Raw genomic sequence first — 26,965 nt, forward strand, 5'->3', positions numbered from 1 at the left:
GAGTAGCTAGGATTACAGACATGAGCCACCGGCACCCTGCTTCAGTCTCATTTTAATACCTGTGAGAATATGAGGGCTGAGAGCGCTCTTGATTATGAATCAAGGCAGAATAGGGACTTTGGCTATAAAGGGTATGCTTAACAACCATGTCATCAACTACCTGTAAACAAAAGTTTGTGTGCACACAGCTCTGAAAAGCTTCCCTTTGCTGTAAGTGTTGGATCTTATTATATATAATAAGCTTCTTCTCAGGTACATTATCCAGACCCGTTATGAAAGATTAGGACTTAGACGTAAATGTGGGGTTTGGAGTCAAATGAAGCTGGAGTGGATGTAAACGGCAGCTCTGTTCCTTACAAGCCTTATGATGTGAACCCGCTTGAGGCAATCTCTCTCTGGTCCATGAGGTAGGGTTGGCATTATGTACCTCAGGCACCATTTACCAAGGGAACACAGCTAGCTGGAGGCCTGGGCAACCTCCCGGGAATTCAGGTCTTGGGAACATTAAGTTCTGCATTTTTCTACTGACTGACCAGGATGGTAGGGGTGGAGGAGGGGTGTCCAAGGGTGATCATGCCTTGTTTAATTGGCTCAAATGTCACTGGCAGAAGTAACAGGGAATAAAAATATCCCACTCTTGTAATCCTAGCTACTCTGGAGGCTGAGATCTGAGGATCAAGGTTCTGGGCCAATAAATCCAGAGTCTTATGTCCACCGAATCAACAAAAATCTGGAAGTGGAGGCATGGCTCAAGTGGTAGAGTACCAGCCTTGAGTGAAAAACTCAAGTGAGAGGGCAGGGCCCTGAGTTGAAGTCCCAGTATCAGCATAAATACATGAAAATGTAGTTGATCCATTATATTTTAGGTACTCACTGCATTTGTGTGTTTGTTTGGTTTGGTTTGGTTTGGTCATGGGACTTAACTCTGAGCCTGGGTGCTGTCCCTCAGCTCTTCAGTGCAAGGCTAGTACTCTACCACTTGAGCCATGGTGCCACTTCCGGTTTTCTAGTGGTTAAATGGAGATAAGATTTTCGTGGACTTTCTTGCCCGGGCTGGCTTTGAACCGTGATCCTCAGATCTCAGCCTCTTGAGTAGCTAGGATTACAAGTGTGAGCCACCGGCACCCAGCATTCACTGCATTTTTGACTCCAGGGATATTGTGTGTGTGTGTGTGTGTGTGTGTGTGTGTGTGTGTGTGTGTGTGTATAGTATTGTGTGTGTGTGTTTGTGTGTGTGTGTGTGTATAGCTCAATGTTCCACAGTCAAGAGGTAATACTATGCATGTAAAATATAAGGGGTATGTGTGTGTGTGTGTGTGTGTGTGTGTGTGTGTATGTGTGTGTGTGTGTATATAGCTCAATGTTCCACAGTCAAGAGGTAATACTATGCATGTAAAATGTAAGACCTATGCTTGGTGCTGGCGGCTCATGTTTGTACTCTTAGCTACTCAGGAGTCCAAGATCTGAGGATCACAGTTCAAAGCCATCCCAGCAGGAAAGTCTGTGAGACCCCTGTCTTCAACAAACCACCAGAAAACCAGAAGTGGTGCTGTGGCTCAAAATGGTAGAGCACTAGCCTTGAGCAAAAGAGGTCAGGAACAGCGCCCAGGCCCTGAGTTTAAGCCTAACAACTTACAAAAAAATAAATAAAAATAAAGTAATGAAAAGTCCCTTTCCTCTGTTCCCTTTTTTTCTGGAACTGCAGTTATATACATAATGGTCTTAAAAATAGAGTCCAACAGATCATGAAGCTCTTTGATTTCCTTCTATATTTTTCAGATTGGATCATTCCTGTTGATCAGTCTTCTGTCATCTCCCATGTGCTGTTAAATGCAGCTACTAAAATTTTAATTTCAGCCTATATTTTTTTCTGTCCTAAAGTTTCCATTTGATTCTACTCAAAATATTTATTTCTGTATTGAGATTTATCAATTATGAATTTATTTTCCATTTTGTCCTTGAGTGTGAGTTCCATGAAACTCATAATTCTTTTTTTGTGCTTGAACTCAGTGCCTGGGTGTTGCTTCTAGCTTTTTCGTTCAAGGCTGGTACTCTACCACTTGAGCTATAGCTCTACTTCCAGCTTTGTTGTTATTGTTGGTGTTGGTCATGGGACTTGAACTCAGGGCCTGGGCTCTGTCCCTCAGCTCTTTTGCCCAAGGCTAACACTCTACCACTTTGAGCCACTGCTCCACTTCTAGTTTTCTAGTGATTAACTGGAGATAAGGGACTTTTCTACCTGTGATCCTCAGAGCTCAGCCTCCTGAGTAGCTGGTATTACAGTTATGAGCTACCAGCACCCAGCTTCACTGTTCTTTTTATTTGATCCCCTGTTGTAGGTGTACCAATGAGGCAAGAACACAGTGGTGTATCTTTTACTTTGGGTGTCTTAACCCTGTATGTTGTACTGTTGTCTGTCACTGCCTCATTATTAGCATTGCTGAACACAAGCATTTTGTTTTTACTGTCCCTGTGGCCACCTCTGTATTAGCCCCACAATGCCTGTCCTTACTATCTGCTTTAACAAACTTACTGGCTTAGGACAGCCATCATTTATCTGCCCCTACATCTGAAGTTTGGGTAGTTCTTGGCAATTACAGCTTACTTCTTCTCCCCATGGTGTCTGCCAGGGAGTCTGTGTGGCTCAGTCAGGGCTGCGGTAGCGTTGGCTCATGGCTGGTAGCTCATCTGGCTGCCATAGTTACATTCTCCATGCTGCTTCGTGTCAGGGCTCCTAGGACAGGTGGTATAAATTGTTAGGATCAGGTCCCCAAACTGGCATGGCATCACTCCTGCCATTTTCTTTTTCTTTCTTGTCAGCTGTGTGCCTTTAACTCAGGGCCTGGGTGCTGTCCCTGAGCTTTTTGCTCAATGCCAGTGCTCTACCACTTCGAGCCACAGCATCACTTCTGGCTTTCTGGTGGTTAACTGAGAGACTCATAGACTTTCCTGCCTGGTCTGGCTTTGAACTGTAATCCTTAGCTCTCAGCCCCCTGGATAGCTAGGATTACAGGTGTGAGCTATCAGCACTTGGCACTCCTGCCTTTTTTTTTTTTGGTCCAAACAGTCCAAAGCCTACCTTGATTCAAGGAGAGGAGACATGGATCACACATCTCAAGTTGTTGTGGAAGTTTGCACTACCTTTAATCTCCCACAGTGCCCCATAATGGGGACTTCTTCTTTGATGGGGTTCAGGAATCTTTCATACATCTTAGTAGTTGCTTTATTTCTAAACTACAGTGCCAGATGCTAACACACTGAATGCTTTGAGCTATTTCCTTGTCATCTGTCTTCCCTGTCATCCTTGGTAGGATTTGTCTGCATCTGATTATTTTTTGCAGTCACTTGGAACACCTTGAGACTGGGTCTGACATGGTAGCATCTCACAGTGAGCGAGGAAGCAGGTGACAGACGTTTGGAAGGTTTTGTGGGGAGCACGTTGCTCAGGGCTTTCCCACAAATTCAGGCAAGTCTGTCCTGTTTATGCAGACCAGATAAAGGAGTGAGCCAGGGGAGCCCGTTGTTTCTTACCTAAGTATATCTGTTGCGTGCTTTTTTTTTTTTTTACACTTCACATCTGATGGCCTGGTCTTGAGATGCACTTGGCTGAGAGCTTGGGCAGAAGCACCTCTCATTTGCCCATCAACCTCACTTTGTAGCAGATTTACATTCTCTCTGGGATGCCAGATTGAATTAAATGCTTTTTTAAAGCCTGCAGTCTGACAAAAATCTTTATACAGTCAGCATTTTCATCACATTTTAAAAATAAGCATCTGCGGTGAAATGAGGCAGCCTATGGTTGATTTTTTTGGGTGAAGAATCCAATTTGGCTTTGGGGGCTGATGCTTTAATTGAGTACAGCGCTGCAGACCACGAGACTGATGCCCACCCTCTAGGGCCGGCTCCTTCCCACATCCACATGGCTATCCTGCCTCTGTCACAGCTTCCTCCATGGTACGGGGATTCTCTTTCTCTTTCTCTCTCTCACTCGGGATTGAACGCAGGTTCCCACACTGGTGTGGCTTGCTCGCTTAGATGGCACTCTACCACTAGAACCATGCCTCCAGCCTCCAGCTCTAATTCTCTTTTGGAGGACACCTGTGGGATAATCTACATTTCCACTTCTCCGCCTTCCTATGGGAACCTCATGCATACCAGGAATTGTTTGGGGATCCCTTTTTTTTTTTTTTTTTTTTGGTTATGAGGCTTGTACTCTGAGCCTGGGCACTGTCCCTGAGCTCTTCAGCTCAAGGAAAGTGCTTAATTGGAGCTGAGAGTCACATGGACTTTCCTGCCCGGGCTGGCTTTGAAGCAAGATCTTCAGATTTCAGCCTTCTGAGTAGCTACGATTACAGGCAAGACCACTGGTGCCCAGCTTCCCTTTACTTCTCATTTGTCAGAGTCCATAGGGAGGAAGGTCACAGGGAGGGTGATGAGCAGCCAGGCACTGTGAGTGGACTGGTATTGCCTGTTTGGTGGCTCGAAGGAGACAGGAGTCTGCACTGGCTCTGCTCAGAGCCTCTCATGTGGTTGAGTTGAGGGTGGTGACTGGGGTTACAGGCATAGGGTTTGGCTGTAGTACAGCCAGGATCCTTTGTGGTTGTTGGTAGGCTTGTTTTGTGACACACAGGCCTTTTTATGGGCTTCCCAGAAGTCCTTGTGACAGGCTGCATGGCCTTCCTCAGAGTGAATGACTGGAGAGAGAGAAGGAGGGAAAAAGGGAGTAAGCAAGTGTGGAGTTGGAGGGAGAGGAAAAGGAGGGGAGGGGGAAGAGAGAGGGAAGGAAGGAGAAAAAGACAGAGCTGGGGTGGGGGTGGGAAGGCTCTCTGGGCAAATGCAAGTCCTTTTATCACCTAATCTTGGAAAAGCCATGCTGGATGTGCATCACTAAGTCTGGCCCACACTCAGTAGGCAGGGTTTAGGCTCCTCCTCTTTGGATGTCGTGGTGTGTCCCTCAGGACTCCTGTGTTGGGGTCTTGATAGCCACCGTGGAGCTACTGGAAGGTGACATGGGATCTGATTTAAGAGAGGGGGTGGCTGGGTCACTGGGGGATGCACTCATCAGGCACTGAAGAGTTCTGTAGGAGTCTGGTTGTTCTCACAGAGAGCACTGTAATAAAAGAGCCCCTGTGGCTCCCTGGTGCCCTACCATATCATGCAATCTCTCCCTCTCACATGGGCTCCTATGACGCCATTCACCTGCCCCATGGCTAAAGCAGCCCTTAGTGCTCCAAACATAATTTTTCTTTATGAAGAACTCAGCCTCAGGTATTTTGTAATAGCCACAGAAAACAGACCAAAACAGCATAGAGAAGAATTGGTGGGAATAGCTTTTAAACATATACAAAAGGATTCTCGGTACTTCCGATCAAAAGACTTTATTTTCATTTTTGGAAATGAGGTCTTGCTCTTAGCCCAGTCAGACCTTAAACTCATCCTCCTGTCCTCTCCTCCTGAGTGCTGGGGTAGCAGGTGAGTACCACCATGCCAACACACATTCACTTCTGGGTGAGTTGGCTTCCAAGCAGACCGTAGGGATTCTCACTCCCACTTATTAGGCAAAAGGAATTTGGAGCTCTGAAATGTCTTGGAGACTCCAGAAGGTCCTCACAAAAGCTGGAAGATCCTTGCACTGACCAAGTCTGCCAGCAGAGTGCATGGTCACACACACACACACACACACACACACAACGGCATCATTAGCTGAGTGTTTCCACCCCTACACTTGCTGGGGAGCAGAAAGTGCCTCCATCTGAGGGGATCCTGAGGCCAAGGAAGCAGAATAAGTCCTGCAGGGGCTGCCAGCCATCCTCAATTTCAAAAGCTAGTTATTTGTTTCACTAGAAAATAATCCCATGGGGGCTGGGAAGGTGGCTCAGTGGTAGAGCGCTTGCCTGGCATGCATGAGGCCCTGGGTTCGATTCCTCAGCACCACATAAGCAGAAAAAGCTGGAAGTGGTGCTATGGCTCAAGTGGTAGAGCCCTAGCCTTGAGCTAAAGAGCTGACAGGCCGAGTTCAGGCCCCACGACTGACAAAAAGAAAAAAAGAAAAAAAAGAAATATATAATCCCACATATGGGCAAAGGAAGGGAAAAAAAAAAGAGAAAGAACTCATCCCAGAATCCCAAGGGAACCACGGCTGCCATTCTGGTTCCTTTTCTATTTACAAGGTTCCAGGGGTGGGCTCAGATTTCCTATCCTGCATCTTTCTTGTTCACTGCCTTAGCACTTCTCCTTGTAAGAGCTGCAAGCAGGCCCTGTGGTGATGTTAACTGTTCTTCATAGTTCTCATTTCATTCAGTTCTTTATACAATAAGTACATTTCCTTTCTCCACATTGTATTCCACTATGGTCCTTTTTGCCCAGGCTGTTTTTTTTTTTGTTTTTGTTTTTTTGTCAGTTGTAGGGCTTGAACTCTGGGCCTGAGCACTGTCCCTGAGCTCTTTAGCTCAAGGCAAGCGCTCTATCACTTGAGCCACAGCGCCACTTCCGGTTTTCTGGTAGTTAACTGGAAATAAAGAGTCTTTTGGATTTTCCTGCTTGGGCTGGCTTCAAACCATGATTTCAGCCTCCTGAGTAGCTAGGATTACAGGCGTGAGCTACCAGCACCCGGCTGAGGCTGTTTTTCCTTCCTTTTTCTTTCACATAATTAGTAGAGGCTGGATGAGAGTCCTTACAGCTGATAAAACTTCCAGTGGAAAGCTTGGGCATTGGTAGCTCATGCCTGTAATCCTAGCTACTCAGGAGGCTGAGATCTGAGGATTGCAGTTCAAAGCCAGCCTGGGCAGGATAGTACGTGAGAGTCTTATCTCTAACCAAACAGAAGAATGCCAGGGGCTGGGAAGGTGGCTCAGTGGTAGAGTGCTTGCCTTGCATGCCTGAGGCCCTGGGTTCGATTCCTCAGCACCACATAAGCAAAAAGAAAAAAGCCGGAAGTGGCGCTGTGGCTCAAGTGGTAGAGCAGTAGCCTTGAACTGAAGAGCTCAGGGACAATGCCTAGGCCCAGAGTTCAGGCCCCACAACTGGACCCAAAAAACAAACAAACAGAATGCCAGAAGTGAAGCTAGGGTTCAAGTGGTAGCATGATAAATTTGAGCAAAAAAGCTCAGGGACAGCACCAAGGCCCTGAGTTCAAGCCCCAGGACCAACCACACATACAACCCCCCCCACCCCTCGACAAAATTCTTTTCCTGTGGAGAACTATTCTATTCATTGGAAAGTCCTTTTTCTGATTATAGTGCCTTTCTGATTATAGTACCTTTGATTAAAGTCCTTTCTCATTATGTTATACACACACACACACATACACACATATGGCTTCAAAAGCTCACCTTTATTTTTGAATTAGGGATCTGAGAATGAAAAAAGAATTTCTAAAATTTCTTCCAAGATGTCTCCCACTATTTATGGCCTAATTCTGCAGTCTCTGGAGGACTGGAGGCTGCTGGGGATGAAATCCGGCACTTCACACATGCTGGGTAAGTCCTCTGCCACAGAGCTGCACCCCAGCCCTGTGTTTCCCTCTAAAATCACTGCCTTTGCACTTACAATGGGGTCCCCTTCTGGCCAGTGGCCAGGCTGACTTGTGTACTGTGCACCAATAACTTTATAATATGAAAAAGAAAAAAAAGAAGGAATGACTGAAGCCATGGCTCAGCTGAGAGGAATGAGGAACTGGGCCCAGCTGGAAGGGACTGGCTCTGCTACCGGGTGTGCAGACTCCCAAAAAAGGAAACAAGACAATCAAGTGCAAATGTGAACCCAGTACAACAGACCGGGTGTGGCAGCCCCCAGAGGTGGTGAGCCCAAAGCAATGGGGGCCAGAGATGAGGGTTGCTCAAGGGAGGGGAACAGCTAGGAGGGGCTGTGCAGATGGAGACTTGGCAAATGAAGCCACGATGGTCACTGTTTGGAACCAACTCTTATAAAATGGAACAAAGGGTGACATCTCTAATCAACTGCACGAATGGAATTCTCTATATTAAAATCAGCTACTTGTTACCAGCTTTGAATTTTAATTGGAACAAGTGGCTGCACCAGCCTCGGAAACTAGTGGGTGATGCGTGTGGAACAGGATTCAATATTGTGGCACAGACCTAATTAAGATTCATTAAAATGCTTCAAAGTCAGGTGCCAATGGTTCTTGCCTGTCATCCTCAGGAGGCTGAGACTGAGCTAAGGATCATGATTCAAAGCCAGCTTTGGCAAGAAAATCTGTGAGTCTCTTATCTCCAATTAACCAAAAAGCCAGAAGTGGAGAAAAGATCAGGGATGGCACTGAATCCCTAATTTCAAACCCCAGGAGTAGTGTGTGTGTGTGCATGGAAAAAACAGAGTGAGCTACTGGAGGGGATAGCACGGGGAGGTGAAGAGTCAGGCTCGTGGTCAGGGGATGCGGACCTAGCCAGAGGGAAGGGGATATCCTAAGAGGCTTCCAGTCCTGAAAGCCAGTGTCCCTGGAATTGAGTGCATCCATGAATTGGAGGTGCACGCTCCCTGGGGGAAGTGAGCATTGGGGCTGTCAAGAAACCTTGTCACTTCTGTCAATTATAATACTTCCCCAGGGCCTAGGCACAGATAGTCACATCCTGAGGGGAGAGTGGAGGCTCCAGGTGATAGAGGCAGAAACTGAATTCCCCAGCCATTACACACCTCAGCAGGTTCTCTAAACAAGGGGTACTTTAGGGAGGACTGAGGTGGCCAGGCCCAAGGATTCTGGTCTCCACTCCACCATCAAGTCAGCCCTCCAGGTGGGGATTATAAGCCAGGCCACAGGGTTGGTGGCCAGACCGAGGAGGGCGAGGTGGAGTGGGGAGTGGAGTGTGCAGGTGGAGCACCTAGGGAGGGTCTGGGCAGTGAGTCCTAGGGCCCCTGTCTCTCGCGTGAGTCACACGATGGGGACTGAACCTCTGTTGCTGCAAACCCTGTGTGGATGATGGTAGGTTTCAGCTACTCCACAGCAGTGTCCAGGCTCATCTGAAAGCAGACAGGTGGAAAGAGCGGGTGGATCTGGGAGGGGACAGAACGAGGCAGCCTGGTGCTCAGTGACCGACCTGTCCAGCCAGCTATGAAAGGCAGCTCGTACCTGGCAGAACATGCCCTTCTGCTGCCCCTCCCCCCCAATGAGGACAAAAGGGACTGGTGCATGGCCACACCCCAGCCTTACATGCCCTGCCATTTAGCTCTGGTGCAGTCCCAGTTGGGAGCTGAGTGGTCTCGGGTCCCACCTGTGGTGGGTGGACTCGAGGCTGCCACACCCGGAGGGGACAGTCAGAGTTCCTCCTTGTTGCTGTCAAGGGACTGGACCAGAGGCCCTGGAACCAGGGGGTGACTGTTGGGCCCACGGCTGCCAGGCGGTTGGCTGCTGCCCTCCCGGTGCTGGCCCATGGCGGCATAGTCCTGCAGGAGCCTGCTGTCCACACCGTGCTGCCGGAGGCTTTCGGTGCTTGCCAGCCCCTGCATGCTCAGATACCCGAGCTGGCAGAAGGGGGGCAGCTTCTGGCGCGTTAGGCTGAACAGGAAACAGGATTCTACACAAAGGCAAAAGAGGAGGAATCAGGCTTGGAGAAGAGGGAGAAGTGCAGGAAAAGAAAAAAGGATAAAACGCATAAATCCTTCAGGACAGATTCGATCAGTAATGAAGAGGCTGAGACCCCCAAGGGCTACAAGTAGTTCCTGCTGGGGCTGGACGATGGCACGGGGAAGGTAGGAGTAAGCCTTTTAGCCAGTGATCACCACTGGATCCAGTTTGGTTTCCATGGCTTCAGCGATCTACAATTGCCCATTGTCTGAAAATATGAAAGGAGAAGCTCCCCAAATGAAGCAGGTGTAAGTTTCACACTGTGGGCTATTCTGATAGGGAGATGGTATTGGTACCTTCCTGCTACACACGCCCAGGATTATGTATGGCTCAGCCCTTCACCAGCAAGTCTACCCATAGGCTACCTGGCCACTGGTTATGACTCAGCCAAGCCTTTGTTACCCCGTGCTTTTGCTGGGGAACTCTGCCTGGGAGCAGTGATGTGGGCAACTTGGATATGCCAAAGCTGTCATAAAGTGACTCCTTAAACTGAAAAGGGGTCAGGTCTAGTCTCAGTAAGGAAAGAAGAAGCCTCTATGGAAAGATGCATCTGTGTCTGTGAAACTGAAGACATGGAAAAGAAACCCAGGTTGGGTTTTCTGCAGTATGTAATACTATGTAAGTTACAGACATGGTGCCTGCTGGGCTGTAGAGGATTGCATTTATGGTGGAAGAAATAAAAGGTGCTCTGACTAACAGCAACATGTTGTAATCATGGGGTCTATTATTTCCTGACATGAGTGACCCCAAACCAAGGGCTGTATATAAGCTTTAGTCCTAGACTCAAGTCTTTTTTTTTTTGGTCCAATCGTGGGGCCTGAACTCTGGGCCTGGACGCTGTCCCTCAGCTCTTCAGCTCAAGGCTAGCACTCTACCACTTGAGCGACAGTGCCACTTACAGCTTTTTTCTCCTTATGTGGTGCTGAGGAATGGAACCTAGGGCCTCATGCATGCAAGACAAGAACTCTACCACTGAGCCACCTTCCCAGCCCTCAGGTCTTTTGTTTAAAGTCAGGATCTCTTTATATAGCCCAGGTTTGCCTCCAACTAACTCCCCATGTTGCCCAGGCTGGCCTCAGACTCACAATCCTGCTTCTGCCTCCTGAGAGCTGGTAGTTACAGGAATGTACCACTAAGCCTAGCTTGGGCTCAGTCTTGTTGAGGAAGTTAGAGACAAGATGGGAAGGCAGTATACCAAAACCTGGCCAGAATCCTTTAGCAACTTTGTGGGAGCCTTGGGGCTTGAACTCAGGGTCTGGGTGCTATCCCTCAGCTGTTTTCACTCAAAACTAGCAAGACTACTAAACTCAAGCCTACCACTTGACCACTTGAACTACAGCTCCAACTTCTGACTTGTTTTGGTAGTATAGTGGAGATAAGTCTCATGGAGCTGGTACCAGTGGCTTACACCCGTAATCCTAGCTACTCAGGAGGCTTGACATTGTGGTTTAAAGCCAGCCCAGGCAAGGAAGTCTGTGAGACTCTTATCTCCAATAAACTTAAGAAAAAGTCAGAATTGGTGCTGTAGCTCAAATGATAGAGCACTAATCTTGAGTAAAAAGGAGCTTGAGGACAGTGCCCAGGACCTGAATTCAAGCCCCAGGATGGGAGGGAAAAAAAGAATCTTACAGACTTTCTGTTTTTTTGTTTTTGTTTTTGTTTTTTAACTGTATTTTTTTTGTCTTTTCTTTTTTGGTACTGGGGATCGAACCCAGGATGTTGCACTTGCTAGGCAAGCGCTTTGCCACTGAGCTACGTTCCAGCCTGAGTCTTACAGACTTTCTTGTCCATACTAGCTTTGAACTTCAGTCCTCAGACCTCAGCCTCCAGAGTAGCTAGGATTACAGGCATGAGCCACCTGTGCCTGGTTTAGGAAAACTTTTTCACCACCCCAAGTTCCTTTTTTTTTTTTGGTCCAGTTGTGGGGCCTGAACTCTGGGCCTGGGTGCTGTCCCTCAGCTCTTCAGCTCAAGGATAGCACTCTACCACTTGAACCACAGAGCCACTTCTGGCTTTTTTTTCTGCTTATGTGGTGCTGAGGAATCGAACCCAGGGCCTCATGCATGCAAGGCAAGCGCTCTACCACTGAGCCACCTTCCCAGTCCCCCCAAGTTCCTTTATCTGATGTAAAAGAAAAAAAAAGAAAGGAAGAAAAAAAGGGTATAGCATGGTGGCTCATACCTATAATCTTAGCTACTCAGGAGGCTGAGATCTGAGGATCACAATTCAGGAGTGAGACTCTTTTTTCCCCTCTCCCAGTCCCAGGGCGTAAATTCAGGGCCTGGGCGCTGTCCTTTAGTTCTTTTGCTTAAGGCTAGCACTCTACCTCTTGAGCTACAGTGCTACTTCTGGCCTTTTCTGTTTATGTGGTACTGAGGAATAGAATTCAGGGCTTCATGCATGGTAGGCAAGCACTCTACCACTAAGCCACATTCCCAGCCCCAGTGAGACTCTTAACTCCAGTTAACTACTGAAAAAGCTGGAAGTGGAGCTGTGGCTCAAGTCCAGGTAGAGTGCTAGCCTTAAAAAAAGTTCAGGAACAGTGCAAAGGCCCTGAGTTCAAACCAGCACACAAATCCACACACAGGGCATAGACAGAAGGATGTTGTGAGGATTCCAGGGACTAATAACCTGGGAAGGGCTCCCCCAAATACCCATTCCTGCTTATTTCACTCCCACTACAGGGGCTCTGGCAGGACAGAGAAGACAGCAGATGTGCAGGAGGAAAGCAGCAATTCAAGGGGGCTGTTTCGCTGCCCTGCCGGCCGGCCGTCTGCTAACAGGGCTCTTCCCAGCTGGGGCCAGCCACACCCCGTGGTTTGCGCGATAGGAGGCACCTTGGATGGGAATGTGCCCACACTGGCACTGTGGCCTCCTCAAACCCTGAGGTGGGCATTTTGGAGCTGACGGTTTACCTGTAACTCTGTAACATCCCTTCACAGACCAGTCAGTGTCTGATCAAGGCAGACAGCTTAGCTTGTGTAGATAGGTCACTGTACGCTATACCTTCAAACCATCTCCCATAATGGACACAGCATTGTTTCAAAGCAGACTTAAGGAGCCCAGGACACTGGCTCTCTGACTAGGCCAGAGTTGGTCTCTAACTCAACATGATCAGTGCCCAACATACCACATAGCAGGTGATTAGCAGATGCTTTCTCCATAGAGAAAAGGAATGGATATTGTAGACATTTAAGGGATCAAAAGACAAAGATTTAGCTTTATATCAATTACTTTTTGGGTCTTTTATTTTTATTTACTTATTTTTAGCATTAGCCTTCCCCCTCCCCCCTCCGATCTTTTTACTTCTCAGTTCCTCTTTAGGTTTGGCTGTCAGAATTTTTAAATTTACTTTTTGTTGGTCCTGGCGCTTTAACTTTGGGTCCGGGAGCTGTTCTTGAGCTTTTGTGCTCAAGGCTAGTGTTCTACCACTTGAGCTACAGCTTCATTCCGTTTTTTTGGTAGTTTTAGTGAGATAAGTGTCCACAGACTTTGCTGCCCAGCCTTCTTTGAACCGTGATCCTCTTAGATCTCAGCCTCCTAAGCTGTGAGCCATCAGCACTCTGCTCAGCGAGGTTTTTTTTTTAATTGTTTGCAATACTGAGGATGGAACCCTGGGCCTTGTGTGTGCTAGGCAAGTGCTCTGCCACTGAGCTACACACCCAGCCAAAATGTAAATACATTTTTCTTCCTTCAATATACTGTCAATAATCATTAAATTTTTTTTTCTAGGCTGGGTGCTGGTGGCTCATGCCTATAATCCTAGCTACTTAGGAGGTTGAGATCTGAGGATCACGGTTCAAAGCCAGCTCAGACAAGAAGCCTATGAGACTCTTTTTTTTTTTTTTTTAAAAATACCATACAGAGGGGTTACAATTACATGGGCAAGATAATGAGTAAATTTTTTTTATTTTTAGGTCCGGTCGTGGGGCTTGAACTCTGGGCCTGGGCGCTGTCCCTCAGCTCTTCAGCTCAAGGCTAGCACGCTACCACTTGAGCCATAGCACCACTTCCGGCTTTTTTTTCTGCTTATGTGGTGCTGAGGAATCGAACTCAGGGCCTCATGGATGTAAGGCAAGTGCTCTACCACTGAGCCACCTTCCCAGCCCAATGAATACATTTTTTTATCAAGCATTGTTGCCTCCTCCTGTTTCCCCTTCCCATCCCTTCCCACCCCCCACCCCATGAGGCTCTTAGCTCCAATTAATCATAAAAAAGTTGGAAGGGGTACTGTGGTTCAAGTGGTAGAGTGCTAGCCTTGAGCAAAATTGCTCAGGGACATCGCCCAGAATTCAAGCAAAAGGACCAGAAAAAAAATTTCTCCAGATATATTAAACATACCTTGTTGTGTTTTCTTTCTTTCTTTCTTTTTTTTTTTGTCGGTGGTGGGGGCTGAACTCTGGGCCTGGGCACTGTCTCTGAGCTCTTCAGCTCAAGGCTAGTGCTCTACCACTTGAGCCACAGCGCCACTTCTGACCTTTTCTGCTTAATGTGGTGCAAAGGAACCCAACCCAGGGTCTCATACATGCAAGGCAAGCACTCTACCACTGAGCCACCTTCCCAGCCCCCTTGTTGTATTTTCTTTTCTTTTCTTTTTGTTCGGTGGTGGGGGCTGAACTCTGGGTCTAGGCACTGTCCCTCAGCTCTTCAGTTCAAGGCCAGTGCCCTACCACTTGAGCCACAGTGCCACTTCTGGCTTTATTCTGCTTATGTGGTGCTGAGGAATCGCACCCAGGGCCTCATGCATGAAAGGCAAGCACTCTACCACTGAGCCAACTTCCCAGCCCCCCTTGTTGTATTTTCTATCTAGCCTTCCCAGTACCTTTAGTCTGTGGGTTTGATCCTATAGTCTCCGGTTCTGCTAAAACCCCCTCACAGTGGTTTCTCTGTCATGTTTTCAATGATTTTGATCAAATTTCATCTGTGGGAAATCTGGGAAAGCTTTTAAATCATATCTCCCAGGGTTTGCATATGCTTCTGTGATTTCTGAACCACAATGATGGCATGAGGTTAACCTCTAACTTTACTAAGGGAAGGAGGGGTGTTTAAGAGATTCCTCACTTCCCTCACTGTACCCAGGGTACAAAGCATTTCCTCCTCCTCCTTTTCCTTCCCCTTCCTCCTCCCCCTTCTTCTCTTTTTGCATTGATTGACCCACTGAGAGCCAAATTTATTTGAGGATCTGTAAACAGGCCTTCCATCCCGTTCCACCCCACCTGGCCATCTCAAGGTGTAGTCAGTGCAGATGCAGGCCCTGGGCTGATGATCAGCAGCCAGGCCCAGCACTGCTCTGCGGGGGTTCCCTCATTTTTCTTGCCATTTGTTTGAAGAAAAAAAAAATTGGTCTTTTTAGGTGTGCTGTACTGGGAGGGATTCTGATGAGCATCTAGCCTATGGCGGTTAGATCTAGGAGCCTGGGGGTTTGGATTTCCACAGTTAGATTCTGGGGTTCTCTCTGTCCATCCTGGGGCCTCCGGCCCAGTTGCCTGCCTTTTTGGGAAGTCACGTTACCTGCATAGAAGCTCCGCAAATCGGTGTTCAGACAGTTTTCCAGGAAGCGTCTCAGGGGGAGGATGTGTCCAACCGGCGCTGTCCAGTCAGTGAGGAAGTCCTCCACGACGTGGTGGATGGCTGCTGGCCGGGGCAGGGGCCAGTGCGCCGGGCGGAAGCGCACGTCCTGCTCTGTGGGAGAGGGAGAGCTTGCTGACGGCAGGCCGCGGCCCGTGCCGCAAGGCAGTGCTGTGTGTTCTGCTCTGGCTGGCGTCTCCCCTCTGCTGCCCTGGTCCTGATGCACATTGGCCAGAGCTGTCTGTGGTCAGCCTACCGACTCCACGTATCAGCCAGTGCTGACATGAGGAAGAGGAACCAGCCCTGTGGCTTGTGGTTTCAGAGCCAGTGCTGAGTCCAGTGGTTGTGGTGATTTTCTAATCAAGGTCCCTGTGGCTGCTTTAAGCTGCCAAGGAGCGGCGTGAGCGCCTGACTGGTACCTAGGCTGAGGACGCATGCACCCACGCCTGACCATCTCTGTACTGGGAACCAGACTCTAGGGGGTGGCCAGCTTCTTTACTGAATGCAGATCTGGATCTCTGTCCTTTCTGCCAGCTGAGACCACCTCTTCCCTGGAGAACATCCCCTCTCAGGACCCGCCTCCTCTGCCTGTGTCCTCACAGCTTTGAAGCGTAAGTCCCGTTCCCAGGCTGTGCACTTATTGGGAGCAACCGGACCTGAGCTGTTAGATTTTCCTTTACCAAGGCTATAGGAAATCGATATTGTGATCTCCAGAAAGTGAGGCTCAGAGAGGGTAACAGCCCAACATCACACAGCCCTGAAAGGATAGGCTGGGAATTTTGCCTCTTTCCTGTACTGTGCTAGCTGGTCCGAGTTCCTTGCCCTACTCTTTCTAAAATACTGCATCTGCAGCCCCTTGGCCCTGTTCTCAGCCTCCTTGGGACATAGAGCATTCCTCTTACCATATGGTACTTGGAATTCAAGAGTGTCAGGGCTGTCTATGCAGATTATAGTTCAGGCAAGAATCAGGGCGTATCGCAGAGCCTTCTCAGACCTTCTGTCTCTATCTGATCTCTGGGAAGAGTCTCCTGGGTTCCCCCTTCTGTCAGCTGAAGGGGTTCTGTGAGGTTTGATGGTGGGGTCCCAGGAATGCCACCTCCAAGAGGCTGTGCTGGGGGAGGCTGGGCCACTCACCAGTGGGGAGGTGTCTGTAGTAATAGAGGACTGGGTGGAGGAAGTTAGACTGCCAGGCATCCTCTATGTGCCCCACGGATCGGTCATAGAAGAAGACATCCTTATCGGGCCCAGAGAAGTTTTTGCCATACTCCATATTGATGACGAAGAGCCCATGCTGTGCCTTCCTCCCTGTGAGGGTCTCCAGCTGGGCTAGCATCTGCACAGGGAACTCCTCCAGGTACTCAAATGCTGTGGCGTTCCTGTGGGAAGGGCATGGGGCTGAGTGGGGGGGCAGGCGGGAAAAGAGGAGCAGGGCAGAGGTGCAAGGCAGACGGGAGAGGTGCAGGGCTGAGGGGAGAGGAGCAGGGCTGAGGGGAGAGGAGCAGGGCTAAGCGGAGAGGTGTAGGGCTGAGGGGAGAGGAGCAGGGCTGAGGGGAGAGGAGCAGGGCTGAGGGGAGAGGTGTAGGGCTGAGGGGAGAGATGCAGGGCAGAGGAGAGAGATGCAGGGCAGAGGGGAGAGGTACAGGGCTGAGGGGAGAGGTGTAGGGCTGAGGGGAGAGATGCAGGGTGGAGGGGGGAGGAGCAGGGGCTGAGGGGGGAGGTGCAGGGCGGAGGGAAGGGGAGCAGGGCTGAGGGGAGAGGTGCAGGGCAGAGGAAAGGGGAGCAGGGCTGAGGGGAGAGGAGCAGGGCGGAGGGGAGAGGGGCAGGGCTGAGGGGAGAGGTGCAGGGCTGAGGGGAGAGGTGCAGGGCTGAAGGAAGGGGAGCAGGACTGAGGGGGGAAGTACAGGGCTGAGGGGGGAGGAGCAGGGCTGAGGGGAGAGGTGCAGGGCTGAGGGGGGAGGTACAGGGCTGAGGGGGGAGGAGCAGGGCTGAGGGGAGAGGTACAGGGCTGAGGGGGGAGGAGCAGGGCAGAGGGAAGGGGAGCAGGACTGAGGGGGGAGGAGCAGGGCTGAGGGGAGAGGTGCAGGGCTGAGGGGAGAGGTGCAGGGTGGAGGAGAGAGGTGCAGGGCTGAGGGGAGAGGTACAGGGCGGAGAGAAGGAGAGCAGGGCTGAGGGGAGGGGAGAAGGGCGGAGGGGAGAGGTGCAGGGCAGAGGGGAGAGGAGCAAGATTGGGGAGCATTTAGTTCTCCCCCAGCGTCAACCAAGCAGCTTCAGGAGCTGGCAAGTTGGCTCTACAAGGTTTGGGTTTGACATCTGCGCTTACTCTCACACATAGGACAGATTCCAGAAAGCTCTGTGCAGCCTGGAGGGGCCTCTTGGGGGGAAGCAGCATCAGGCTCAGGGCCCCGGGGAGGGCAGACCCCTGCTGTGTTAAGGGAGGGAGGCTGCAGTGGAGATCACTGGGTGAGGGAGGGTGCCAGGTCAGGGAGAGTCACCTGGGGAGACCTTGGCTTCATGGGCTGGGAAGGGAGCCCTGGGTCCTGCAGAGAAGGGCAGACGCGACAGCATGTGACTGCCCTCTAAAGGGGCCACTCGGGCGGCTGTGCTGAGGAACCCACAGATGTGGTGGGAGGTGCCGGGATATGGACCCAGAGGGGCCTGGCGAGAGCTGGTAGATCTAGACATGGCTGAAGGCAGAGCTGGCGGTTGGCCCACAGTTGGGTGTCACTGAGAAAGAGCAGGTGTCATGGGTAAATTGAGGTGTGGTGGGCTGAGCGCATGGATTGGGTGCTCTGGGATGAGCCTGCCCCAGTCCTCAGCAAGCCTTCCCTGCATCCTGTCCTTTGGGGGCCAGTGATGGAGCTTGAGCTCAAGGCCTGGGCACTGTCCCTGAGCTTCTTTTGCTCAAGGTTAGCACTCTACCACTTGAGCCACAGAGCTACTTCCAGCCTTTTCTGTTTATGTGGCCCTGAGAAATCAGAACCCAGGGCTTCACTCATTCTAGGCAAGCACTCTACCACTAAGCCACATTCCCAGCCCCATCCAGTCCTTCTTAAGCACACTGTGTCCTCTGTGACTGGCTGCTTATTGTCTGATGGAAAAGGAAGGCCTGAGACCAGGTGGTCCAGCCTGTGGGGCTCTGGTCCTTCCTGCTGAGGACTGAACTCTTGCTACTGCTCACTTACTTAGGGCCAAAGCTGTCTATCAACACCTTCCTTCAATACTGCTAAGCTCTCATTCTGGAGAGAAGGGGAGAAGTGGTCAGAGAGGCAACCATCTTAACTGATGCACACAGCAAGAAAGAGGTAAACCTAGGGTTTACCTGGACTGTCCTGTCTGCAGAGCTTATGGATTTCACTGACCTTTACCCCCCAGGATAGATCCTGCCTCGCCTGTGGCCTTGTGCAAAGGAAGAACCAGGCTACTGGGCACCGAGGACTGGGGAGAGAGGGGCAGTGCAGGGTGTATGGGTGTGAGGGGGTGGGTGACAGGCTACTCACTCGTTCAGCAGGATGATGTCAGCCAGCACACCAAACATCTGGTACAACCCAGAAGCCTCGTTGATGCGCCGGATGATGGAGCTGGTCAGCTGCGTGATAGGGTACTTGGTGGATGGCCAGGCCACACTATGGTGGCGATGCTCCAGGAGCCGATGGACAGCACGCACTGCAATGGCCAGAGGGAGGCAGGGCCGCAGCACTTAGATGCTGTCATTGCTCATCAAGCAGGGGAGGCCCGGTCTTGAGAGCAAAGCTCAGCAAAAGTCGTGCATAAAGGAACAAGTAGTGCATGTCCTGTTTATGGCCATACGCTATGCAGCTACACAGGGGGACAGCTCTAGTCCATTGTCCCTCAGGTTAAAGATGCTGCAGGAGCTATCCCATGGGTCTGCTATGATGACAGTGTGAACTGTGACTCTGTTCACCCCCACTTTCCTTCTTCCTGTCTTTTTTTCCCTCCCTCCCTTCTTTCCTTCCCTTCCTCCTTTCTTCTCTTCCTTCTTTTCCTTGTTTCCTAAACTGGGATTTGAACTCAGAGCTTTGCACTTGAGCTATGTCTCCAGCCTCTATCTACTACTTTTCTAGACCTATCCACAGACTATGAAAACCTGGTCATCTGCTGGAGCTCTCGCCTATAATCCTAGCTACTCAGGAGGCTGAGATCTGAGGATCATGGTTCAAAGCCAGCCCGAACAGCAAAGTCTGTGAGAAGTCTGTGAGATTCTTTTTTTTTTTTTTTGTCGGTCGTGGGGCTTGAACTCTGGGCCTGGGCGTTGTCCCTTAGCTCTTCAGCTCAAGGCGAGCGCTCTACCACTTGAGCTACAGCGCCACTTCCGGTTTTCTGGTGGTTTTATTGGAGATAGGAGTCTCACGGTCTCTCCTGCCCGGGCTGGCTTTGAGCCGCGATCCTCAGATCTCAGCCTCCTGAGTAGTTAGGATTACAGGCGTGAGCCACCATCGCCCGGCTTAGTCTGTGAGATTCTTATCTCCAATTAACAACCAGAAAACCGGAAGTGGAGCCGTGGCTCCAGTTGGTAGAGTGCTAGCCTTGAGCTGAAGAGCACAGGGACAGTGCCCAGATCTAGAGTTCAAGCCCCATGACCGCCCCCCCAAAATGAAAAAACAAAAAACTCCCAAAAATCCTGGTCATTTGCTCCAGACAGGCAATTTATGACTATTGGTGGTTCTCCCTGGGGACAGCATCACTCTCAGCTGGGCTCACCTGTGTATCGGAATCCATGGATGAAGCCCCCCGCAGATTTCCGGTAGTCCACTGAGTGGCTGGCAGTCCCCAGGATAAAGAGACCTCGGCTTCCTTTGGACTCGTAGCTGGCTCTGATCAATGGGTACTTCTTGCCAAACTCACTACCGGAGGAGAGTCTGAGGGACCTGGGATGGAAAGGCTGTTAGGAGGAGCAGGTGCTGTGGGTGAGGCCCTCGGTCCAAGCCTGGCATGGTATAAATGCTTTACACTCCTCATCTCTGACCCCAGAAAGAGGGGAGACCGATCTCTACTGAATAGGCCAAGTAACTGAGGCTTAGGTTAAAGACCGGAAAGTCAGGGACAGAGCTGGGATTCAAGCTTGACCCAAGGCTGCGCTGTGGACTAAGTCTGGGACCTGCTGTCACATGCTGGGAAAGGAGGCTCTTCTTCCTCCTCCCTGGCCAGAAAGCACACGAGAGACCGGACAAAGGTTCTTATCCTCAGCTTTGCGTGGAACTAGGCAACAATATCAAAGACCGGCTCCACAAAGATGCTCTTCAAAACAGAAATAAGGAGGTGGAAGCGTGCACAGCTCAAGTGGTAGAACATCTAGCAAACATGAGACTCCAAGTTCAAAAACAAGTGTCACCAAAATTGCTTACATGCAAATAATTTTAGCAATTAATGTTTTATTGTGCATAAGTATGTGCCAAGCACTTTCTTCTTCTTCTTCTTCTTCTTCTTTTTTTGTGTGTGTGCCAATACTGGAGCTTGAACTCAAGAGCCTTATGCTCTTGTTTGGCTTTTTTTGCTCAAGGCTGGTACTCTACCACTTGAGTCACAGCTCCACTTCCAGCTTTTTGGTGGTTAACGGGAGTTAAGAGTCTCATGGACTTTCCTGCCCAGGCTAGCTTTGAAGTTTGATCCTCAGATCTGTCTCCTGAGTAGCTAGGATTACAGGTGTGAGCCACAGGCACTTCCCCTGCCCCCCAGCACTAGGGGTTGAACTTGGGGTTCTGTGTCTGCTGGGCAGGCCCTCTACCACCTCAGCTACACCCCAGCCCTCCAAGTTTCTTCTATCAGTTCTTACAATAATCACACGAGAAAGGAACAATTATTTCCACAGCAGAGATGCAGAAGTCAGCCTAGCATGGAGAGGAACCTTCCATAGCTCATGGATTTGGTGTCCCCAGACTCTGAGGTGCCCTGGAGCCTGTGGTAGCCAGTCAGCCTTAGAGCAACTTCAGCTGCACAGGACCAGCTGGGACCTGACGTGGATGGGGAATTCCTGTCCCGGGAGGAAGGCCAGGCAGCAGCACTTCTTTGGGTGTTGACCTGAAAGCCAAAGGGCTGCCCTGACCCCCAGGGAGGGCCAGAAGGGGTTTGCTAGGAAACCCTGCTCCCCCACCCCACCTCCTCGACTCACTGGTTGAAAATGGAGAAGTCAAATTTCCAGCCCAGGCAGCGGATGACTCGGTCGTAGGCCACACGCATGGCGAAGTTGTCGTTGTCGTCCTGGGGGAGGGTGATGGAGTCGGCACTCTGGCTGGCATTGGCTTCCTCCAGGAAGAACTTCAGGGTGATGTGGAACTTTCCCTGGCGGTCCTTCACAAAGGCCAGGTCCGTCAGGTCTGACTCGAGAAGCCCGTCCAGGGATTTCAGCTGGTAGGTGTCCAGCAGGCCATTATTGATGGCCCTGGGTTCCCAAGAGCACAGAGAGGGAGAGGGGGGCAGAGCAGGGCTGGTGAGTCCAGCGGGAAACATCTAGAAAGGCATTAGAGGAGGCGTAGCTGGCTTGGGTTTGGACATGGTATCTTCATCAGTGTGCTGAAAGCCTGGTCTCCAGGGTGGAAATGGATTTTTTTTTTTGGGTCCGGTTGTGGGCCTGAACTCTGGGCCTGGGTGCTGTCCCTCAGCTCTTCAGCTCAAGGCTAGCGCTCTACCACTTGAGCCATAGTGCCATTCCGGCTTTTTTTTTTTTCCTGCTTATGTGGTGCTGAGGAATGGAACCCAGGGCCTCATGCATTCAAGGCAAGCGCTCTACCACTGAGCTACCTTCCCAGTCCCTGGAAATGGATCTTTAAGAGGTACAGCCTATGCTGGGCACTGGTGGCTCATGCCTGTAATCCTAGTTACTCAGGAGGCTAAGGGCTGAGGATCACAGTTCAAAGTCAGTCCAGGCAGAGTCTTATCTCCAATTAACGACCAGAGAACTGGAAGTAGAGCTATGGCTCAAGTGGTAGAGTGCTAGCTTTGAGCATAAAAGCTCGGGAACAATGCCCAGGCTCTGAGTTCAAGTCTCAGGACTGGCACACACACAAAAAAGGTCGGGTGCTGGTGACTCATGCCTGTAATCCTAGCTACCCAGGAGGCCAAGATCTGAGGATCACAGTTCAAAGTTAGCCTGGGTAGGAAAGTCCGTGAGACTCTTAACTCTAATTATCCACCAGAAAACTGCAAGTAGAGCTGTAGTTCAAAGTGGTAGAATGCTTGCCTTGAGTGAAAAAGCTCAGGGACAGTGCCCAGACCCTGAGTTTATGCCCCAAACTGAAAAAAAACAAAAACAGAAACAAAACTGAAATCTAGTGGGAGAGTCATGACCCTTGGAAGCAATTAAAGCACATCGCTGTTCTGAGACCCCTGATTAGTTCTAGCTAGAGGGGTGCCATGAAAGAAGGGTGTCTAATCTCCCCTCTTGTTTTAGCTTCCTGTCTTGCCATGTGACCAGTCCCCTGACATGCGCTGTTGTCACCGGGACGGACTGTGGTGACATCTGCCATGAAGTAATATGGGCAGGGGGTGCTTACTCAAGCCAGTACCATGGACTTCTCAGCTTCTGAAACTGTGTGTTAATAAACCTGCTTTCTTTTTACGTTACCTGGTCTCAGGCATTTTCTTAGGGTAACAGAAAACAAACTCTACAGAGCTGATGGCACAGCACGCACAAGCAGGGATGTAGCATACCTGACATCTCCAACATAGTGGGTGGCCCAGGAGAGCCGCACCCGGGAGCGGCTCAGCATGTGGACAAAGTTTGTGACACCCAAGATGTTCTCTGCTGTCTCGAAGGCGGAGTTCCCGTGGCCCAGGATCAGCACGTTCTGACCCACAAAGTCCTCAGGGTCTGTGGACACGGACTCATAACCTTCCACGAGTTCAGAGCCAGGGAAGTCCACCTGGTTGGGAACTGACAACCCCGTGGCTACAAGGAGGACACTGCAGGAGGACACAGAGGAAAAACGGCTCAGTCTCTCAGCTGTAAAAATCCCTTCGGAAAGAAAACACCATTCATTCATTCATTCCTTCACTCATATTTTTTTTGAGGGGGGGGAGTTGGTCGTGGGGACTGAACTCTTAGCCTGGGTGCTGTCCCTCAGCAATTCAGCTCAAGGCTAGTGCTCTACCACTTGAGCCACAACGCCACTTCCAGCTTTTTTCTGCTTATGTGGTGCTGAGGAATTGAACCCAGGGCCTCATGCATGCGAGACAATTGCTCTACCCCAGCCAACTTCCCAGCCCTTTCACTCATCTATTTACTGGCCTTGCCCAGTATACCCAAGGCGCAGTCCCGTAGATACACTTTCCTTCACATTTCACCACACATTCTACCAAATGTGGCCATTAAACACCTCAGTGATACGAAGAGAGCCTGGTGCCTTTCTATCTTTTTCTGACTTGCTTTCCATGTGGACCAATCTGTGAGTAATACTTGGGTACCAGGCCCTGGGCTAGTATGTCTGTGTACCTGTGTGTGTGTGTGTGTGTGTGTGTGTGTGTGTGTGTGTGTGTGTGTGTGTGTGTGTGTGTGTGTGTGTGTGTGTGTGTGTGTGTGTGTGTGTGTGTGTGTGTGTGCGCGTGCGTGCGCGCGCGCGCGCGCGCTACAGCTTGAATTCAGGATCTGGGAGCTGTTGCTTAGCTTTTTCAGTCAAGGAAAGTGCTTGAGCACAATTCCATTTCTGGCATTTTGTTGACTTATTGAAACTAAGAGTCTCATGGAGTTTGTTGCCTGGGCTGGCTTCTTCAAATCTAGACCTTTAGGTCTCAGCCTCCTGAATAGCTATGATTATAGGTCTGAGCCAAAGGTGCCTGGCTGTGTGTCATCTTAATTACTGCCCCAAAGCAACCTTGAATTAGGTGTTCCATGGCCACTTTACATGTGAGGAGCCAGAGTAGTCCCAGAGCAATGGATGGAAACAGAACCAGATCTGAGCATAGAGGAGTCTGATTCTAAAGACCTGCTCTTTAGCCTGGTAGGGACTACAATCCACTGGTGAGATCCTGGGCTGACCGCAAGGTGGTTTCTAAGTGGAACCCATTGGCCTATAAAAGGGCACACACAGATCCTTTCTGACCTTTGCCTGCTCAGGTCCTACATGAATGCTCTCCATACTATCACAGCCACCTAACATCCAGGAGTGCAATTCAGCCTGACCCTTTTGCCATGGGCTCTAAGAGGCAAGAAGCCATGCTGTACCTCCATTACAGGAGATGAACCCTGGCTTGCCAAGCACCTTCCTGGAGCCAGATCTGAGGTTAAGGACAAGGAGGGAAGAGGCAGTCTGCTGTAGCATAAAGATGACCAGAAACACACAAGCTTAAGTAGCATCTCTACCAAGTATCTTCTGCATATTCAAGTTCTCTGAAACTCAGGTTCTTCACCTGCCAAATGGGGATCAGGAACCTCCCCTTTAGGGTCCTTGAGAAGACTGAACATGTTTGAAGTGCACAGAAGCTGAAGCTGTCTCTGAAGGCAAAGCAAGTCAACACTGGTCACTGGAGATGCTATCTCTTGGGCCTCCAGCTCTGGTCAGTCCCACTGGACTGTCTAAGGCCCACTGGCTACCTGACCCAGCATTTCCCAGCAGGTACTTTGGAAAACACCAGTTCAAGAGGTGTTCTAGAAGAGTTTGGTGGGCACATAAGCGGTGCTTATGCCCGGTACTAGACATCAAAGCAGCAGAGCGAATATGACTAAAGACATAAATCGTGGAGGAAAGAAATGGATAGTATCTTCTGGAGCTACACAGCCTCAACTTTCTGAGACACCTGAGAAAACGGGGACTGAGTTGAACCTCTTAGCACTGAATTTCTAGTAGGAGTGAGGAGTGGCCTTAGTGGCCCTTTTCTCTCGTCCCCCCACCCCTCTTCCCTTTCCCTGCCAATGGAGGGGTGTCTTCTTGGGATCTTGCCCAGCTTCAGTGGGTTTGCCCGGCCCGATTCTTTTTTACCTGCACTGATATGCTTGGCCCTTCTGGTCGGTCAGGATGAAGTAGTGGCCATTCCAGGCCCGGGAGTCCTTGTCCAGGGTGACGTGGGCAATGGTGGTGTTGTACAGCACGTGGAGCCCCAGCAGGTCGGCAAAGTCGCGCAGGTAGCGCACCATGTCGCCGGCATCGGGGAAGTAGGCCCGCGAGTAGTGTCTGAAGAGCAGCCGGGGGTCGTGGCTGAGCAGGGAGTTCCAGTCGTGGCGGAGGTTGAACTCGGCGTTGGCCTTGCCGGTGAAGCGCTTGTTGATGCTGATGAGCTTGCGGTGCCGCGGGTAGCGCGTGAAGAAGCTGCCGGGCGCGGGCGCCCGCTCGAACACGGCGTAGTCCCTGCCGGCGCGCTGCAGGAAGGAGGCCATCTGCAGGCCCGCGGGCCCCGCGCCCAGCACGCAGTAGTCGCGGTGCGGACGGGCGCCCCGGGCCGGGTGCGGGGCCAGCGTCAGGAGCAGCCCCAGGGGCGCCCAGAGCGTGGCCGCGGCGGCGAGGCGCGTCTCGCCGGCCATGCCGAGGGCCCGGGGGGACGCCGCGCGCCTCGGGAGGTGCGAGGGACCGCGGCGCGGGGGAGGCGCGGCGCGCGGGCCTCACAGCTCCGCGGGCAGAACCAGGGCTGGAACCCCGGCACGGGACAGCTCATCGGCCCCGACTCTGTCTTTTCGGGACGGCATCTGGGGCGCGCAGGAGTTCGGAACCCCTACATCTCATCCTCGGGGGCTCCTTTCCCGTGGGGGAACAGCCCCCTGGATGCCACGGCAATCGCGACCCGGGGAAGGACAGGAGCCGCTCCCCAGGTGGAGCTGACAGGGCCGGCCGCGCCGAAGGCACTAACCTCCCCGGCCGCGCCCCCACCCTCGGGCCGGAGCCAGGAGGGGGCGTGCCACGCAGAGCCCCGCCCCTCCAGTGGATCACGTGAGAGGGATGCCCAGCACACCTGCCGCAACCGCGCGCTTCCGGAAGCAGCGGTCTGCGCGTGCGCAGTGCCCAGGCCGCCGTTCCCGTCACGCAGCCAGAGTACAGCCCGGCGTCGCTCAGACCTCGGGGCTGACCCGACCGAAGGCTGTCGTGAGCGAGGCCTGTGGGGATCCCGCGGCGCGGCGCGGCTCCCCACCTCACCATCCACCCCCCCCCCGGCCAATAGCAGGGGGCGGAATCACGTGCGTGGCGCGCGCGGCACGCTGGGTCGGTGGCGCGCACAGGCCGCGCGCTCGGCACCACGGCGGGGCCGAGGGCTGCAGGCCTGGAGCCCGGGAGCCCGGCGCCCCGGCGGGCGGGAGCGGCGGAGGCAGAGCCGGCTCTCGCTTGTCAGGTGCAGCTCTCCACGTGCGTGGGGAGGAGCGGCCCACGCCGGACTCAGTACAGCCGGTCGGTGGAGCTGGAAGCCGGGCCGGGACCGAGACTCGGTGCGCTGTGTGCTGAGTGAGCGCCGGGGAGCGCCAACTCGACCTCCCGCCGCCAGGTGAGGCGGGCCGAGGATGCGGTGTCCTTCAGGGCCGAACGGCCGGTGTCCGCCTCGGGGGTGATGCCGCGTGCTGAAGACGCTGGCATCGAAACCCACCGCATGTGACTGCCATGATCAGGAGGTGCCTCCCAGGGTGGCAGGCCGCCCCTGTGCGAGGGAAGATCTCACCTTGGAAGGGCACCGCATACTCAAAGGAGCTGAGCTCTTGTGGGGAGGCAGCCTGCAAAGACCAAACTCCGCGGGGCGCCGGCCTTTTCCATGGCTGGAGGCTTCCCTCTGTAGAAAAAGCCTTTACCTCTTAGGCCAAAAGTACCCAATGCTAAATGTCAGTCTTCCTGTCAACCTCGGGAAAGCCCCACGGGAGCAGAAACGAAGCCACTCACTGCTTCCTCTGGC

At 51.6% G+C, this 26,965-nt stretch overlaps 1 protein-coding gene across 3 annotated transcripts; it reads right to left on the bottom strand.

The window, feature by feature from the left end:
- Nucleotides 1-1,780: 1,780 nt before the first annotated feature.
- Foxred2 (FAD dependent oxidoreductase domain containing 2) lies at nucleotides 1,781-25,927 on the bottom strand. 3 transcript variants are annotated; one of them, XM_069999426.1, is made up of 8 exons: nucleotides 25,078-25,924; nucleotides 22,814-23,065; nucleotides 21,276-21,545; nucleotides 19,868-20,034; nucleotides 18,646-18,811; nucleotides 16,283-16,524; nucleotides 15,092-15,262; nucleotides 1,781-2,734 (listed from the first exon to the last, which is right to left on the bottom strand). In XM_069999426.1, the coding sequence occupies exons 1-8, from the start codon at nucleotides 25,614-25,616 to the stop codon at nucleotides 2,685-2,687; spliced, it is 1,857 nt and encodes a 618-aa protein (XP_069855527.1). In that variant the 5' UTR covers nucleotides 25,617-25,924; the 3' UTR covers nucleotides 1,781-2,684. The 3 variants fall into 3 exon arrangements, with proteins under 3 accessions (XP_069855527.1, XP_069855525.1, XP_069855526.1); XM_069999424.1 differs by lacking the exon at nucleotides 1,781-2,734 and adding an exon at nucleotides 7,315-9,530; XM_069999425.1 differs by lacking the exons at nucleotides 1,781-2,734; nucleotides 15,092-15,262 and having other exon boundaries at nucleotides 16,491-17,313; nucleotides 25,078-25,927.
- Nucleotides 25,928-26,965: the final 1,038 nt, after the last annotated feature.

This window comes from Dipodomys merriami, unplaced genomic scaffold (assembly GCF_024711535.1).
Source record: "Dipodomys merriami isolate MVZ:Mamm:240054 unplaced genomic scaffold, mDipMer1.0.p SCAF_55, whole genome shotgun sequence".
NCBI classification, from domain to species: Eukaryota; Metazoa; Chordata; class Mammalia; order Rodentia; family Heteromyidae; genus Dipodomys; species Dipodomys merriami.

Excerpts from the sequence above, each read along its gene's own strand:
- Foxred2 (XM_069999424.1), bottom strand. The coding sequence starts at position 25,616 with ATGGCCGGCGAGACGCGCCTCGCCGCCGCGGCCACGCTCTGGGCGCCC. Across the intron at positions 21,546-22,813 it reads CACTATGTTGGAGATGTCAG|GGCCATCAATAATGGCCTGC; the intron begins GTATGCTACATC and ends TTGGGAACCCAG. Across the intron at positions 20,035-21,275 it reads GACTTCTCCATTTTCAACCA|GTCCCTCAGACTCTCCTCCG; the intron begins GTGAGTCGAGGA and ends TTTCCATCCCAG.